At 46.6% G+C, this 13,907-nt stretch overlaps 1 protein-coding gene across 1 annotated transcript in view; it reads right to left on the bottom strand.

The window, feature by feature from the left end:
• fynb (FYN proto-oncogene, Src family tyrosine kinase b) overlaps positions 1-13,907 on the bottom strand; it is a gene marked incomplete at its 3' end in the record, with an annotated part of 48,671 nt that overhangs the window by 18,134 nt on the left and 16,630 nt on the right. Inside the window, exon 3 of the mRNA XM_079255180.1 lies at positions 709-965. Coding sequence (XP_079111306.1) covers positions 709-955 — 247 coding nt within the window. The 5' untranslated portion in view covers positions 956-965. The remainder of the gene's footprint in view (positions 1-708; positions 966-13,907) is intronic.

The following is a 13,907-nucleotide window of genomic DNA, read 5'->3' as shown; positions in this document are numbered from 1 at the left end:
ATATTGTTAATGATGCTGGGAATGATACCAGGGATTATGCTGGAATGATACTAGGAATGATGTTGGGAATGATACTGGGAATGATCTGTTTCCGGAAGAGGAATTTCTGATGGGTCTGGTCCTCCTCCGGCTGCAGACGCATCTTGTTGTGATCCGGAGTTTGAACTCTCTCCACTGCATTAAGTTTTGTCGATAAACTTTTTCTTTTTTTCCTTTTCTCTCCTGATTTTCCATTTTCATAAACGTGCTTCCAGTAGATTTTCTTTCTGTTTGTATAAAACATCCTGTTGCTTCATGGATGAAACGCTCCGTATAAATAAATGTCAACTTGATTTTGAGTGAAGGAAGAAACATTCGGTCGGTTTCAGCCTCTCCATGAAAGGCCAGGAGTTTGCCAAACAGGTGAGTTGTTACCATATATGGTCAACAAAGGTGTTTCCGAATGCAAATGAGCGGGAACGTTGAGGAAGATGGAGGATGTGGGAACTGACCTGCTCATGGTGGATAAAACTCAGGATCTTTTTGTTTTTATGTTCTAAACGTGCAGCATGATGCTGACGAATGAGGGTCCGGTTCTGGTCACAGTGCAGTTCTGCAGGACCACCATCAGGATTGTGACTGGTTAACGGGAGCACCGACTGGAGCTCGACACAGACAGGTAGGGCGGATGCAACATCTCAGTGTTTGACATGTGTCTGGTCTCCTCACCTGTCCCTCCACGGTTCCTCAGGGTTCCTGTGTGGGAGGCGTTGCTGACTCCTCCGAAGACGGTCATCCCCTGTCCGACCGGGGCGTGGAAGTTGTTATAGTTGGGAATAGCAGTGACCCCAAAGTTGGGGTAGTGCTGCGGCGTGGGGTCAGCCCCATAGCGGTACCCGGCTCCCTGGGAGATGCTGGTGTCCCGGTCGTCTGTCAGTTTGGTTGCCTCCTTATCCTTGCATTGCACACAGCCCATTATCTAAAATCTGTTACCAAGGAGACACAGAGGAAACAGCAGGTTAGACGGGGGCGAAACTGAATGACTCAAGGTGTATGAAGCCTAGAAGCCATTTGTTGGTCCCAGTGCTCCCAGTAAGATAGACCATCAGCAACAGTCCCATCCAGACATAAGTCCAGACTGATCTGTCAACAGGGTGAAATCTCCAAAGTCAAGGTGTTTTAGGAGCGGAAACACCCTCATTTCAGGTCTAACAGTAAGCGCTAAGTGTTAAATCTCAGATATAAACAAGGGGGATGTTTGTGGAGTGGTGGAACAACACCAGGAGGCAATGGGAGCTTCGATCAGACTGGTTTGATCTGTGTCAGAGGCATCAAGCAGGCAGCGATGCTGCTGCTCACCATGACAACTCTGTCAATGGGCTCCATAATCACGTGTGACAGGAAGCAGGGGGATGGAGGGGGCACGCTGCCGAGCCTCTCTAATCCTGTCTCCTCACAGTAAAAACAGCACCGACTGTGACCACAAGCTGAACGCTGTTTAACTGGCCGAGGGAGGCTGGATCATCTTCTGCTGACGGACTCCCGTCGTCTGTTAATGACGGACTTAAGGTTCCACTTCGTAGCTGGTCTTATTACTAACCAGTTTATATCTATACACACCAAGTAAAACCGTATCAGCAGGTCAAATCCAGAAAGAGCTGCACCGACAAACGCAACGCCGACATGTTAACGTTATGATGATGGACGTTATGCTAACATTACCTCTAAGATAACAAATATCTCATTCAGAAGTCATCTGGACATGTTCACTGGAAGGACGTGCCGTTCAGACAGACGTGTAGGGTCGAAGAGGAATCACAAAGTTTTCATACAACATGTACCAGTTGGCGCCCTGCGATGGACTGGCGAGCTGTCCAGGGTGCACCCTGCCTTTTGCCCAAATGACTGCCTGGATAGGCTCCAGCTTCCCCGCGACCCTTCATCGGATTAAGCAGTTAGGAAAATGAATGAAGGAATGAATGTACCAGTTGGCGTATCGGAGACCCATGGACTCCAGGAAGGCCCGGTAGGACGGAGATAATCACCGACCGCTCCCTCTTTCATCTGATTCCCGTTCTTCTGATACATAATTATTCCTCCTTTGCAGAAAAAAGTTTCCAGCTGCTTGCTGGAAGGAAACTTGCTCCGTTTCCTTCCCGCCTCATCCCAGAGGTCTGCAGGAAACTGCTCTTCAGGCAGCTTGATCACCACCAGACACAACCTCTCAGCATCATGCAGCATTTTTGTCTTTGCCAGAGCAACTTTCATGGTTTACGTCGAGCAGCACCTTCGCCCATGTTCCATCCGCTTTCAACATGAAATCAATAAATCCACAGCAGAAATCCAATTTCACACCCGAAGTGGACTCGTGTCCCTAATCAGTTCATGCAAAAGGACGTTGGTGTGGATGGAATAAATCCCTTCTGAAGGTGTGTGATCAGTAAGTAAAGAAGCTAACAGGGAGAAATCTGGTAAATAAAGAATAAAAACCACAAAAAGCAAAAGACAGAGAGCCTAAATAAACAAAACATCAGCTTCTTTAATGTTCATGTTCAGAGATTGATGGGGAGACATGCAGAGGAAGCCGAGACAAAAAGTGGTTTTCTACGTCTGTCCCGTTTCACCTGATAACACGGTGTTTATAGAAGACCTGCTGAAAACAGCTTCTCTGCTCTTTAACATCCACATGTCTGGACTCTCTTCAAACCGTTCTGTACATTTCTGTCGACAAACAGATGTAGTTGTCTTCCACAGAAAACTGCTAAACTATCTGGACAATTCCGACCTTTGATGAACCAGAATCCAAATATTGGGCGCTGTGGTGGCAGCTGTGTGGCGCGACCCTCAAAATGGTCAAAATGGTCAGGTCACAGGTCACAGAGTGTCCAGGACCAGCTTTTCCCTGCAACTGTCTGCAGACACCACAGCCAAGGATGGAAAGATGGCGAGGAAGAGCGAGCAGAGGGTCTCTGGCTGGTCGACTGGCTACCGCCAGCAGACTGTGTCCCCCATGCTGGAGAAATGGCTCCACAGATACCTGGAGAAAGAGATCAGTCCGGGGGACGGCTGAGATACTGTCCAGATGCCCAGATGGGAGGGTAGGTGAGGGAAGAGTTTTTTCTTTTTAATTAAATACATAAAAGTTGACTGAATAAAATAAAATAAAGTAAAATTAAATCAATTAAAATAAATAAATAAAATAAAATTAATATGTAATAAATAAATAATATATGTAATATGTAATAATAAAAAATATTTATATATAATTAATAAATAAATAAAATAAAATATATAATAAAATAAAATAAATATAAAATAAAATAAACAGAGTATAGAGAACTCAGGAATATGTCCATCACACACGGAGTCTCTCTTTGTGACGAAATGCGAGGATGACTCTCCCTGACCGCTAATGAGGGCAGCCCTGGTTCCAGAGGGCCTCGCTTCATGCCGCGGGTCAGTGAGGCCACCTGGCTCGTCACAGAGGAAACACGAGTGACATGACATCACTGCAGCAGCAGCAGCTGTGACCCCACCTCCCCCCCATCACAGCCCCCACCCCGTCACAATGACACAGAGTAACCTCCGCTTTCCAAAGAGGCACATCAGTAAACACAGCTGATCCAGGAAAACCTCAGCTGGAACACTGGGACCAGTCTATTTATAGCTAGACTGGAAACCAGCAACCAGCTGGTGGAAATGATTCATGACCGAGAGACAATGTTAGAAATGGAGAAGCATGTAGCCACGCAGCAGTTTACATCATCCTGCATCAGTTTGCATCAGTCTGCAGCAACCATAGACTGTATATAAAAGATGGGCGGAGCCTCCGTGACGTCACCCGTAGGTTTCTGAAGAGCTGAACTGAAGTGGGCGGTTCCTACCATCGCCATCTTGGCAGGGGCATGCGCGTCGTCTCGCCCGGAAAATACAAATATGGGCAAAGAGGTGGAGCTGAGAGGGGGGCTGTGAGCGTCATGGTGGATGATTGACATCGAGTGAACTCCGAGCTTTCTGTAGCTAAGAGCTAACCGAGCTAACCAGGAGATAACAGGAGCTAACTGTCATGTTTTTGCCACCCTGATCTCCTGGCGTTCATCATTGGTTACTCGATCCACCTGCTGGCTTCCTAATGGCCTCTGCTGTCTCATTCAGTTCACCTGGTTTCCTTTTCTCACTGCCTACTTAAGCTCCCTCCAATCCCTCCTTCTCTGCCAGATAATAATCAGACCTATGTCTAGTTGTGTTCCAGCGTTCTACGGATTGTTCCTCAGTTGCCGACCTTCTGCTTCATGCCCCCGGATTACCCTCCTTGCCTTGCCCTTGACAGACACTGCTACTTTTCGGATCTTCTGGTTACCGACCCTGCTTGTCTTTGGATCTCCAAGCCTTGTCTTTGCCTGGACGAGTATTTTGCCATCCTGTTTACCTCCCAGCTGGAGCCTGGTTTCTTCTGCAGACCAGTCACCTGGATTGATCTTCTACTCATACTCCTTCGCCAATAAACTGGTCATTTGTCCATTACTCCTCGTGTGTGGCTGTAATTTTGGATCCTCATGGTAACTCATTACACCAACCAGGTAACGGAGGTAAGTGGGCTAAAGCTAAGTAACGTTGTTAACCGACTAAAAACTGCGGTTGTTCTACGTTCTTCTGACTTGAAGTGGGAGATTGGGTACCTGACAATCAAAAGGACACGCCCCTAAATATGCCGAACTTTGAGATTAAATTACTTTTAAACGAACAAGTTAGAAAAAAATTCACTCCCCCCACAGTTGTCATGAAGGTAAACCTGACCTATTAAACCTAAGATGGATTTTTTGTACCAGGCTGTAAACGTGTTTATTTCTGCTGTAAACGTGTTTATTCCTGCTGTAAACATGTTTATTTCTGCTGTAAACATGTTTATTTCTGCTGTGAAGTTGGTCTTTTTAACATGGGAGTCTATGGGGATTTTCTCTGTTTTGCAGCCCCTAGTGGATGAAGGGGGAACTGCAGTTTTATTCACTTCTGCATAAGCTTCACCTTTAACCGCCGTACATTTTTCATATATAGTCAATCGCAGCAATCTAAGGTCAGTCTGCATCAGCCTGACTCAGTTTACAGTAGTTTATATCAGTCTACATCATTCTGCTGATAGCTTTATAAAAATCAGAGATTTTATGATTTCTTTCAATCCACAGATGGGATTATGAACTGAAATAATCGGTCTTCTGATAACTCATCTGTAATATCTGCAGGAGAAAGCTCAGCTCATAACAAGGGGGTCAACCATGACTCTGTCCATACTCTGCAGAAGGCAGCAGCGCCTGTCAGAAGAAGCGAGGCGAGGCCACCATAGCACCATTGTGTCAGGGTGGCTCAGTGTCACGGTCAGCAGCCGGCCGAGGGGATCTCAGCAACACAAAGGAAGCTCAGAGTCCTTCAGGAGCCAAGAGAAGGCTCCATTTGTCTCCGCAGGTGAAGAATTAATGTTAACAGTCAGTGTGTTAGATGGAGAAGTGGGCAGCTGGATGGATCTGAACCAAATCGTCTCAGCTCAAACAGGCTCATGGTATTCTGAGTAATGTCATCATATTAACATAATGCACATGTATTTTCACAGCTTCCTGTCACAGACAGAGCCTTATTCCCCTCCAGCCAGTCCAGAGATGGAAGGAAACAGGAAAAAACAAGTTTTTTAGGGTTAGAAGGCAAAACGCTCCACCTTAAGAGAGATGACAATGGCAACAGTTACATGATGTTTATTCATTCAGATTTAATGATTCTGAATGAAATAATTCTGTAAACATAAATATGGTTTGAAAACCTAAAATCCAGCTCATTTAAACACAAAAAACCTGAAACACTACTTCTCTTAGAATAAGCTGATTAATGATGCTGCGGGAGATGGAACGGGAGATTCTCATGGCGATGAGGTGGAACGGGAGATTCTCATGGCGATGAGGTGGAACGGGAGATTCTCATGGCGATGAGGTGGAACGGGAGATTCTCATGGCGATGAGGTGGAACGGGAGATTCTCATGGCGATGAGGTGGAACGGGAGATTCTCATCACGATGAGGTGGAACGGTGATGGTTCAAATCAATGTGGAGCAAAATCTCCATGGATTTTTTCTTTCTTAAATATATGACACCAAGAATTAAGGTAGCTCTAGGAATCCAACCTAAGAAGGTGGGGAGTAAGTGGATGAAACCACTTCTTTATGATCTCAAACAGACAAATCCTTCAGGTTTGGCATCTCTGAATCATCTGTGGCTGTTGGAGGCAACACGACCTCCAGATGAAGGCAGCTACCAGCCTTCATGAAGAAGCCCACATGGCTGCAAAGCTGTCAGCCAGAGGCAGGGAAATGGAGTGAACTGCTTGATGAGAGGCCTGCAGATGTGTGCAGACAGCTGACCTTCTGTTAATAATGCAGCTGTGCCTGAGACTTGACCTGCATCTGCCGCCTGCTGCTGCTGGGCTCTGATGAAACAACACCGGTCCTCAGTCAGATGCAGCCCTACCATCCCAGTTTAAACACTAATTAAGATGGTGTTCCACTGATAATGACAAAACTGACCAAGCTCGTAACTTTGGCAGCTTTTAAATGTAATAAAGTTATTACAATAGTGGCTCAGCATGAATGTAAATGTTTTAAAAAGTGTAAATTACTGCAGACAATCATGTACTAACACATAAACAGGAATGTATGTCTGATTTTAGACTTCTTTTACAGTTTTTGTGCAGTTTGTTCTTTAAATATCCTTACAGTGGAAGTTCCTCGTATTTATTTTGGATACGAACTAAGCAGCTTTTTTGTTTCTCAGAGCCAAGCTCAGAATGATGTTTTGTAGAAAATCTTTATTTACGTCAGGGCTTCTCAAACGTTCTCCAGCCAGCGCCCCCCATCTCCAATGTCCTGGTCCCCTCACGCCCCCCACTGCATGTCTTCACACTAGATTCAGATCTTTTGCTGAGATTTGCTGAAACAAGCCTCCATCAGCTCCAGCATGATCTGATGCAATGAGTCCGAAGTGACACGGATGTGCAGCAAAAGACATGATGTCACACCACAGACTGTATATAAAAGATGGGCGGAGCCTCCGTGACGTCACCCGTAGGTTTCTGAAGAGCTGAATTGAAGCTCGGTGGGCGGTTCCTACCATCACCATCTTGGCAGGGGCATGCGCGTCGTCTCGCCCGGAAAATACAAATATGGGCAAAGAGGTGGAGCTGAGAGGGGGGCTGTAGCGTCATGGTGGATGATTGACATGGAGCGAACTCGGAGCGAACTCGGAGCTTTCTGTAGCTAAGAGCTACCTGAGCTAACAGGAGCTAACCAGCTAACGGAGGTAAGTGGGCTAAAGCTAAGTCACGTTGTTAACCGGCTAAAAACCGCGGTTTTTCTACGTTCTTCTTACTTGAAGCGGGAGATCGGGTACCTGTCAATCAAAAGGACACGCCCCTAAATATGCCGAATTATGAGATTAAATTACTTTTAAACAGACGAGTTGGAAAAAAAAATCACTCCCACCACAGTTGTCATGAAGGTAAACCTGACCTATTAAACCTAAAAGGGTTTTGGAGCCCCTAGTGGATGAAGGGGGAACTGCAGTTTTATGCACTTCATAGACTTCACTTTTAAACGCCGGAGGTTGCCGCTTGTGTCACACACAGTGCACCCTCTTCATGGAAGGAAACACGGACGCTACACATATCCCGCCTCCTCCTGTGCAGGTTCTGACGTAGAGTGGGATGAAATGTGACGTGATCACACAGACTGAGGCTGCTGAAACATCCGACATGGAGCTGATTTAGGAAGACAGAAAATGGTCTGCTCAGACCACATCGAGGGAAGATTTGGTGAAAAAGTTTTTATCTGCACTGTGAATTCAGATTCTTTCCAGAATATCACAGGCTGATTATTCTATAACACAAACAGTGAAAGTGAAAGCATGTGAAGAGAAAGATAGGTCTTTTCTACCAGAAGCATCGACAGAACTCAGTCTTTAGTGCTTCTCTGTTTTTCACTTATTCCAGCTGGAGAACACTTGAATCCAGCTCATTGTGGTAATACATTTAGCTGATCTGGTGGCTCTTATAGAGCAGCGATGACATGCAGCAAACAGCCAACCAACATACCAAACTGGCTGGAAGAAGCTTGGCTAAAAGCCTCTACTGAGCTTCACCACCAAAACAAAGCACAGTTAAAAAGGAAAGAGAATCAGGAGGTTTAGAGTCTGTCTTACCTTTCCAGTTTCATGTTTAAATCTTATATTCCAGGTTAGAAGTAAAAATCTGCAAGGTTCTACTGCTGTGCTCCGTTAGCTGGAAATGACTCACAAAGGTTGAGGTTATTTATATATTGTAGAAAGTGTTTTTAAGCTCGAGTGAGACATCTTTCTAGAATATATTATCTTTGTGTTCACTTCCTTCTGATTCTGTGTTTCCGAGGTGAATCAGATCCAACCGGTGTCGATACCGATGTCATTCATCAAAATCAAACGATGGATTGCCCCTCCCATTCCCCTTGCGTCAAACGGCCAAAGTCATGTGACTAACCAGAACTGAGATCAGCAACGCCGGACTTCAGGTGTTTCCTGCTGCAACTCACCTGACTCCAATGTTTCTACCAGCTTCTAGTGAAGTTCTGCAGCAGCTTCTCCATACGAGTTAGGTGTGTTGCAGGTATTTACGGCCATTACGGAGCGCGGTGACAGCCAAAAGGCCAAGGCTTCAGAAGAGCAGGAGACGCCTTCAGACTCTCAGCTCCAACAACATTTACCTGCAGCAGCTGAGTCAGACTGGAGGACAGCCCCCATCAGACTCGCAGACGGCCTTTTACACTGGAAAATCCCAGTTGGATTTGTCTGAATCACACGGCCGTGAAGCAAATCAGCCTTTTAACGAGCAGGTAAATCCTCACCAGGCGTCTGGCCGAGCCATGAGTCAGACAGCCAATCAGAATCTTTCTCATCATGCTAAAGATGTGGTTCGAGCAGCCGCCCCCCACCTGCACGGAAAGATCTGGAGAGCTGGAGGGGGCGTGATGTGACATATGTGTTACAGCTTGTGGGCGGGTGTGAGCCTTTATGGAACCCTCCCGCCCAATCGTTTGCATTATTTGTCATTGCCTCCCGTAACGGCGGCGGCGTCACGCTTTTGGTTGAACCTTCCCAGAAACACGACTCAGTGATAATCTGCACTTTTTACACACGTTAACCAGTTTAACCAGTTTGTTTTCAACATTTGGAAGAGATATAAAACATCATTTTCCTCTTCAGCTCTGGGTAAAACTGGCAGCTTGTCCTCGACTTGTTCCGTTAGCGAACCTGAACGACTCTACGAAACTCTGCTGCACAAAACGCTTCACAAGCGCCGCCAGACGGACGCAGCAGGAGGCGATTAAACTGCTTTATTCCAACTGTATTTCATCTTTTTCATAAACTAATGTTGCTGTTTTACTTCAAGTTAAAGTGTCATTTTAATACTTTAACAGCTGTTTTCTAATTAAGAGTCGACAACATAAAGATTAAAATGTGACATTGTGTAGCTGCTGCTGACGCTGGATCGCTGGACCTGTTAACAGTCGCTTTTCTTTACGTTTACTCACAAGAAGGGTCTGAAAAATCTCTAACTATAGCAGCAATGTTGCTAAGCTGTTAGTAAATGATGCAGCAGGAAACTGAACACTGATAAACGTTCCAAACTAGTCTATGTCAGGCCGAAGACAACCGCAACGGTTCTTTAAGAAAGGAAGGAAAGAAGATAAGAATCATGATGAGGACGCATGTTGCTCTGCGTTAATCTGGGTGGTGGGTGTTCATCTGCTCTGCTGTCAGGACAACAGAGCCTCACCGTCCACCTTCACATCAGTTACACCCTTTGGACATCCCACATTTACTTCCTGTTGAGTATTTTCTGATTTCTGAGACCTTCCTGAGGAGGGCGACTGTCATCCTGCGGGCGGGGGAGTGATGCTAAGTAACATCCGTGTAACGATGCGGACAAACGGCATCGTCTCCTCAGTTTTCCATCACTTAGTCAGAAACCTGGAGATCATCTCTTCATGGCTGCTTTCAAGTCCAATGAAACGCAGCGGGAATGCGAACTGTGGAGGCTGCTGCAGCGTGGAAGCTCCAGCTTTTCAGTCAAACATCGGAGGAAAACACTGATGGACAGTAGGTCTGGGCGATTAATCGGATTGTAATCTCAGTACGATCTGGGTTTTCATCGATGATAAAAATAAAAGGGTGTGATTATTTTTCTCTCTGCAGTTTCCTCTCCTGCTGTCTTCAGCTGCTAATCGAGCGTCTCTGGCGTTGCAGCGCTGTGCTGTAAACTCCTCCCACAGCCGCTTTGCTTTCATTCAGACACTGTTGCCAACTTGGCGACTTTCTCACTAAATCTGGAGACTTTTGTTGTTAAAAGTGACAAATCTAGCAGCTTTTACTGGAGTTATTAGAGACTTTTCTGGTGTTTTGGCGACTGACTTGAAGGCACATATTGTTCTGCAGTTACTGTAAGGAAGGAGCAGCGGGAGCCTCTCCCGTCCTAAAGCACTCCCAGGCGGCCAGTCTCAGTCGGCTCCGGCTGCAGGTCAATGTAGAATAACTGCAGTAGGTTGTGGAAGTTCACCTAAACATAGTTTATACCATTGTCAGTGACAACTGGCTGCATTATTCTCCTATACATAGTTCGGCCAGTTAAACACTGTAATATCCCTCCGTTACGGGGCGTTACCATAGCAACGCGTTAACCAGCTGGTTCAGATCAGCCGTCTTTTAACAGGTGAATGAGAGAAACGCGCTGCAGCCTGACAGCGGTTGTTTGGTATAAAACTACATCCAGGCCAACGTAAAATAGTTTGTATACTTCAGGAAATGTTGTAGAAAAGAAATACAAATGTGTTATTAAAATATTTACTGTGTGGGACCCTGAGCGGATTAAACAACTCGTGACCGTGTGTTAGACGGTTATAATGCCCGACAAGAGTCTAGAACACCACGACGTGCAGCGTCTTTAATCTACCTATATTTATCTATTCAGCTTACATCAGTATTTGCACTTTGTCAAGAAAACGCTTCATGTTATTTGTTTGTTTTCTGAAATATGTGGAACGCTAAAGACATTTTTTTAAAGTCACGGTTTAATGTTTAAAAAAAAAAATCATGTTAAAGATAAAAGGATAATCGTGTTAAATAATCACGATCTCAGTTTCAGTCAAAATAATCGTGCTTATAATTTTTGCCATAATGGAGCAGCCCCAGTGGACAGATGGAACCTCTTTGTCTTTACATGCTGGATGATTTAGGGTTTGTGATGAAGGTCGTCCTGATCGGTCTGCTCACAACGACACTTCGTAACGAACAGGTTACAGACAAACAACGTCTTCCTGGTAAAAGGTGAAAGAAAACAGAAAAAGAAGAAACAAGGTCAAATCTGAGGAATAAAAAAACAAGTTGAGCGCGTCTGCTTGTGGGTGCTGCACCTTCCTGTTGATGTGCAGATGCAGAGGAGGTGCAATCCTTCGCCTGGCAGAGACGCTACTTCAGCATCACCCTCTGCAGGATGTGGTTAAAGCTCAAAGTACACCTCAAGCAGCGTTAAGTTTCCATTCAGCCCTGAGAGCAGAGCAGCCACCAGGCCGGATTTCCACGGACCGGGGCGCAGTCAGGGGTCCGACACCTTCACAGGAGGCGTTTTTATTTATTTATTCTAGATGTTTCAGAACAACTTTAGGAGGTAGGAGTGTTACAGTGTGGAGGTGAAGCCTGACGGATCAATGAAAGCAAAAACAAGAGACGGCCCAAGATGCAGATAAATAAATATAAACTGGGAGGAAACCAGTTTAACAAGGGATGGAACCAGAAACCTTTTTTTTGTATTGTGAAGTGAGACGTTTGGGTTTTTCACACACATGAAGACGTAAATATTAAATAAACCCTGAAATGAAATAAAGTTTTATCATTTAGACAATGGACGCAGCTTTTCCATAAAACACAGAAAAACATCTAAAACCTGCATCTCTGATTATATCTGATATAAAAACGTGTTTTTGTTCTGGTGGTTGTGCAGAACGTGGAGTGTGTGCAGAACGTGGAGTGTGTGAAGGCTAAACAGCTGCAGATCAAACACACACGAGACCCGGATCACCAACGTAACACGCTGCTCCGTCTCCATCATGGTTGCTAGGTTACCAGATTCCAGAGCAGAGCGGATGCTGCGCTGGTGACGCAGTAGCCATGAAGACAGAGGAGGATGTGAATGATGAGGATGACCAGAGGGCGGGCACACACGCACGCACGCACTCCTCCCTCCATCTACAGGAGGAGGTGGCGTTCTCCTCCTCCTGTAACCCAGCGGAGCGGCGTCCACAGCAGCATTAACTCCGGCGCCGCTGCTCGTTGAGCTGATGGCTCCGCCCCCTGGGGACCCCAGTAGCCGCCCTAAGCCCCGCCCCCTCCAGAACTAACCCACCGAGACCTCCTGCCTGTGGGGGTGTGATGGGAGTCAGGACCTCCTTCAGGGAGAGGAGAACCAGTGAGGAGCGGAGTCAGTAAACTGGGAGATAACTCCACACCCCTCCATGGGGGGGGGGGGGTCTCTGAGACAGACGTGTCCTGTGTGGGTCCATGCTCCTCCTCCTCCAGCTCCTCCTCCTCCTCCAGCTCCTCCTCTTCATCCAGCTCCTCCTCTTCCTCCTGCATCAGCCTCATTTACAAAGCGGAGACGTTTCCATGTGAGGCTCTCAGCTCTGCCAAAGCAGCGTGAAAGACTCCTTTGTTGGCGCCTTGGCAACCGTGTCCATAATAGGCCCATCCGGGTGTGAAGGGAAGCCTGGTACTCCCGGACCCCCCCCGACCCCTTCCAGCTCCAGGGACAATATACCTGTCACAGCCCAGCTGGCGCCGCAGATGGTCCGAGTCTCATGCTGGTCCTTGTCAGACCACTTTCTGTGCAGGCGGCAGAAAATCAGCTGATTTTTTACTGAGGTTGCTAGGAAACAGACGGGGTGGGGGGGGGGATTCTGGTCCCGATAAAGGTTTTCCTTCATGGTTCTGGTCCTGATGGAGGTTTTCCTTCCTGGTTCCGGTTCCGATGGAGGTTTTCCTTCCTGGTTCTGGTCCCGATGGAGGTTTTCCTTCCTGGTTCCGGTTCCGATGGAGGTTTTCCTTCCTGGTTCCGGTTCCGATGGAGGTTTTCCTTCCTGGTTCCGGTTCCGATGGAGGTTTTCCTTCCTGGTTCTGGTCCTGATGGAGGTTTTCCTTCCTGGTTCCGGTCCTGATGGAGGTTTTCCTTCCTGGTTCTGGTTCTGATGGAGGTTTTCCTTCCTGGTTCCGGTTCCGATGGAGGTTTTCCTTCCTGGTTCTGGTCCTGATGGAGGTTTTCCTTCCTGGTTCTGGTCCTGATGGAGGTTTTCCTTCCTGGTTCCGGTTCCGATGGAGGTTTTCCTTCCTGGTTCTGGTCCTGATGGAGGTTTTCCTTCATGGTTCTGGTTCCGATGGAGGTTTTCTGGTCCTGATGGACGTTTTCCTCCCCACCGTCTCCTGGTGCAGTTCACGATGGAGGACAGAAACCGGACCAGGTCAGGTCCAGGTGATCACAGGATCCTGGATCTGGGACGTGACCCAGGTGCTGACTCCTGCAGCAACCCGACACTGATGATGATGATGATGATGAGAGGAAGGTGCAGCGATCTGGTTTTATCAGACAGGATACGTGACGGTCTTCAGGTGGAATATTCCATAATATTTCAGCTTTAAACTCTTAAATTGCCTAAAAATAAAAAACTGAATAAGACATAAATGCTGTTTTACTGAGGAATCATGATGGTCCTTCATTCTGACGGCCTTTCAGCGGCCCAAACCACCACTCTCGTTACCACGCAGACAACCCGTCAGCTGTCCGTCAATGTCTGGGTAATGCGGGCATGATCCTGC

This window comes from Telmatherina bonti (assembly GCF_933228915.1).
Source record: "Telmatherina bonti genome assembly, chromosome: 16".
Lineage (NCBI taxonomy): Eukaryota > Metazoa > Chordata > Actinopteri > Atheriniformes > Telmatherinidae > Telmatherina > Telmatherina bonti.
The sequence above is the reverse complement of the archived record's forward strand: the minus strand, read 5'-3'. Positions and strand labels throughout refer to the sequence as shown.